The sequence below is a fragment of the Cherax quadricarinatus genome, unplaced genomic scaffold, assembly GCF_038502225.1.
Source record: "Cherax quadricarinatus isolate ZL_2023a unplaced genomic scaffold, ASM3850222v1 Contig7007, whole genome shotgun sequence".
NCBI classification, from domain to species: Eukaryota; Metazoa; Arthropoda; class Malacostraca; order Decapoda; family Parastacidae; genus Cherax; species Cherax quadricarinatus.
The window spans coordinates 1-4,797 of record NW_027202033.1 but is presented as its reverse complement, the minus strand read 5'-3'; the positions used below and the strand labels follow the sequence as shown (position 1 = coordinate 4,797).

Below are 4,797 nucleotides of genomic sequence, written 5' to 3'. Positions count from 1 at the left end.
CCTCCAGTGAGACTCCTCAACTCGCGTCTATAGCTATAATCTTTTCTTCAGTAATATTATAACTAGAAATTATAGTGATTGAGACACTCACAATGACTGTTGCTCAAATGAGCGAATAATAATGATATACCTGAAGGTAGTCATATATATCAATATATAAATATTTATCTGTATATACGAGTCCATCAATAACGGAACGACAACAGCTGCCATTGACTAGGAAGAGGGTAGGACACACTGTCAACTGATAGTGACTTCTCAGGTGATGGTGACTCCAAGTCCATGTGATAGTAGCTCCGGGTGGGTGGTTTCCTTCGATAATTATTCTGTGGTAATTCAAGCAGTTTATTGGACTATTGCTCTCCAGGCCCACTAGGGAGAAGCACTAGCGCTCCGACTGTTCCTCTGGTAATTCTGGAGGATGTGCATATATGGTATTCAACACAATTTGAAGAATTCGACGCATGTGTAACATCTAATGCTGTACATGTGTCTAATTCTTCAATCCTGGAGGAACATTTAGGAGTTCCTGGACGTTTTTAGGTTCCGAGATTGTGTCTCAACCCTCACTGGCTTCCCTACACTTGTGATACCGTCTTTAAATTGCAGTATCAACAAAATAACGCACTAGCATGTTTCCTGACGGCTTCAACTTGCCCAGGGAGTCCGGAAATTCGCTATTAGTTATCAAGATATTAAGAAAGTGTACAGTCATCCAACAGCTTCCTCAAGTGGTCAAAAATGTCTTAAGTTCACAGTCACACAGACTCGGTCAGATCAACAGTTGATTATTATCATGGGGGAGTTTGGTAGCTGTGGCGGGCGAGGTGTACCAGATGGTGGTGTTAGTAGTATTTGTGGCAGGAAGTGGCTTGTGTTGTGGAGGAGATGGTAAGATGAGGCATGGGTAGTTATGGTAGACACATCGACTTATTTGCCGACAGTTTGGACGCCGGAGATGTACTCGTCGACAACGTCTACAAGGAGCAGGTCATCCAGACATTGACGGAACACCATGTTACTGTAGCAGTTTCCCCTGTGGAAGATGATTATTAATTAGTACATGAAGGTGAAACGCCATGGACTAAGAGCCATAGTAGTGTATTTTGGTACAGGTACACATAAATACAGTTGCACACATTATCGTACATAGTAATATATGTGTAAATTACCTAGAGTAATAAAAAAAAAAATTCAGACAGTCTTATTTCCATTGGGGTCCTTGACCATTATACACTAAGACCCTTAATGCCAAGTGAATATTAAGTGCCACTAACAGTGGCAGTAAAATACTCAAATTTTTTTATAAATAAACTAAATCTCCAAAAACAAAATAACTGATATTAGAAAACTAAACTTAGTATGCAAATTATAATTGTATGACTTAATTCCGTAAATAATTTAGAATTGTAGTAAATAATTTAGAATTGTAGTAAATAATTTAGAATTGTAGTAAATAATTTAGAATTGTAGTAAATAATTTAGAATTGTAGTAAATAATTTAGAATTGTAGTAAATAATTTAGAATTGTAGTAAATAATTTAGAATTGTAGTAAATAATTGTAGTAAATAATTTAGAATTGTAGAAGAGTAGTAATATACAATTGAAAATGAATACCTTGTCAGAATTACCGACAAAATTTAAGATAAATGGACATAGATGCAACTACTGCCCATCTTTCACCTCATGTGGTACTTATATACACACCTGTGTCCTCGTAATGTTTGTAACGACAAAGCTCCTGGAGAGCGAAACGTTGCCACAATAAAGTTTACTTGCATGTGTGTCCATTTACGAGTACTACCTTGTTAGATCAATATACGAAAGATATCATACGAGTTTACCAAAATAATCCCTTTGGTTATAGTTGCGTTCCTCCAGGAGGTGTGGCACTTGTAGGATGCTCCTGAGTGCCTGCTGAAGGGCCAGGGTCTAGCCTTTGATCATGTCCCTAATGTCGATGTACATCCCCAGGTCCAGGCCCAGTTCCCTCACACACACTGGGAATGCCTTACCACTGAAGCAGTTATCCCTGTTATGTTGCCAAGAAAACGAGCGAGGGGGAGGAAGAACTTATTAAAAGTGGGAAATAAAGGAACAACTGGTGATAAATTAAAATTATTATCAAACAATTGATAATACTTATATGAAACCCAAATTTTAAGTTTAATTAAAATTAATAAATAAGAGAAATTAGTATTGAAACACAACATTTCTCCATATTAAAAAAAAAAATTAAATTATATAAAAAAATTAAAATCATTATGTAACTCAAATAATGTAACAGTAAAAATACAATAAATAATTAAATACTCTTTTACAAATTAAATTAATTTTAGGATCGACACCATGCCTAACCCTTCTAGGGTAGGGTAGGTGCCTGAGTCCGAGCCTTTAGCTCATAAGACTGTTATTCCCATTAGCCCCCTTGGGGCGGGGATGGCAGACCAGAGAGGCCTAGCTTGTGACTAGGCCTAGGGACAGTTGGTCCCAAAGATGAGGAGGTACTTGTGCCTCCTCCCATGGGAGACTTCGGTCTCAGACACTCCCTAAAGAGGGAGCCAAGGCCGGGCCACCACTTGGAAAAGGCCCGGGCCGGGAGAATACCGGCGAATCTTTAATAATAATAATAATAATTAATTTTAGGAATAAAACATAAATTAAACTAAACTAAAATATTACAAAAAACAAAAAAATTGGTTAACCAAAAAAATCGATTCTTGAAAGTGAAGGATCGAACTGTGGCAAGAGATTCAGACAGGGAAAGAGTGGATCGAACTGGGGTACCTTGGTAGAAGACTTGGTGTATGTAGAGGGGTACACAGTAAGGTGGTTGGTGGTGCACTTTGCGTGGTTCTTGTCTTGGAAGGCAGTTCCCCGACAGGGGATAGCAACGTATGGTGTGTTACAAGGAGGGATTCCTGGGGATACTAAGGAAGGGATACCTAGTCCTACATCTAGCAGAGTACTGGAAGGTGTACCTAGCGTGGTACCTGGTGTGGTAAGCAGCTATCCTGCGAGAAGCAGCAACATTGTATGGTCTGTGTTGCATGGAGGGATTATTTGGGATACTAAGGATGGGATACCTAGTTCTAGCAGAGTACCGGAAGGTGTACCTGGTGTGGTAGGCATCTCACCTTCAAGGGAAAGCAACGTATAGTTTATGGAACACTAAGGATGGGATACCTAGTACTGCATTCAGCAGAGCAGCTGAAGGTGTAGCTAGCGTAATACCTGGTGTGGTAGGCAGCTCACCTGCAGGAGGCAGCAACGTAAGGTTTACGATAGAGGTTGTAACAATCATCACAAACTCGGTCAAGCTTCTTGAAGAGTGCTCGGTCATAGACGCCTTTGCAAGCTTGGTCGAACACTTGTCTCTTGTTGAGGCTGTGATCTTGTGAGAGGAAACCCATAGGTGCTGAAGATGACCCGGCCGACAGCAGTCGTTCCAGCCTCACCGACCCTTCCACGGACCGTCCACGGACGCCAGTCGGACCCAGTGTGACCACTACGACGACCATCGCCACCACCACCAGTGACCACATCTGTTGGAGAGAGGGAGAGAATGAGGGAGACCATCCACAAACGCTATTCCAAGGTACTGCCACAACTAATACTGCTTATAATAATAATACATAATAACTATAATAATAATATTAATATTATTATTAATAAAATTGTAGTTGCTGCGTTAGTAATGAAAAAAATCACCTGACGAAATGTTAGAGGTTGGGTACATACGCAGCTTTAAGAATAGTTATGATGAGCCTCACAAGGCCAGGAGTGACCCCAGTAGCAGCCAACCAGGTGGGGCCAGGAGCTGAAAGTCCACTCCCTGGAGCCACTCATTAGGCGAGGAGAGTGTAAATTACTGAATACAAAGGTGATGGTCCTAGTGTTGATGTACCTTCAAGAAGGAAGTGGATTACAACAGTCTTGGGCTGTCATTTAGCAGTTTGTGAACAATAATACGAAAAAGAACTTCAACTGAACGTTGTTGACTTGAGACTGAGGGAGACTGACATCAGTCAGCCCACCTATCATTATTCTATCATGCAGGAGAACCCACATGTCTATGTTGCATCCATCATAATCAGCAGATTCTTGGTTGTCACTAGTTCGGTTGGTAGCGCACTCATCTCACACACTGAGATCTGTGGTTCAGTCCCCGGTACAGGTGAAAGTATTGGGCTTGTTTCCTTTAGACGCCTCCTGTCTCTGTTCATCTAGCAGTAAGTAGGTACCTGGGTGCTTGTCACCTTACACCTGCTCTGACTGTTCACCTAGCAGTAGGTAGGTACTGGGTGTTAGTGAACTGATGTGGGTGGTATCCTGGGGTAAAATTAACCTAAGTTGTTGGAAATGCTTTGCATAATAAGGGACTTTCCATGTAGTATGACAGTGATGTCAGCTATGGTCTGTATAAGTTGCATAATGTACTTGTAAAAATATACATTATAATTAATATATTACCTTCCGGCTCTGGTTGGATATGTATCACTGGAAGGTTGTCAGCATCACCAGCTGATGTAAGATGAGAAAGATTAGATAGTGTTCGTATTTTTAGCCCCGGAAGGTTAGCTACCCCAGGATAACACAAGAAATTCAATGTGTCATAGTACATTTATGCCAACAACATTTGGGGTTCCCAGGGGTCACCCATCCAACTACCAACCAAACCCAGCATTGCTTATCTTAGATGATGCTGATGTAAACTCGGCCAGATGGGCTACTTTCACAGCCTGCGTCATTTTGTGCATGAAATGTGTTAAAAATTAATAAATAGATCATTCGTT

The 4,797-nt window shown here is 40.8% G+C and overlaps 1 protein-coding gene across 1 annotated transcript; it reads right to left on the bottom strand.

Moving 5' to 3' along the window:
* Window positions 1-155: 155 nt before the first annotated feature.
* On the bottom strand, window positions 156-3,545 carry LOC138851023 (crustacean hyperglycemic hormone B-like; the record flags this gene model as incomplete). The annotated part of the gene is given in 2 exon segments (XM_070082076.1): window positions 156-1,036; window positions 3,257-3,545. Coding segments are annotated over 2 exon segments (395 nt in total), but the record flags the coding sequence as incomplete, so codon positions are not given.
* Window positions 3,546-4,797: the final 1,252 nt, after the last annotated feature.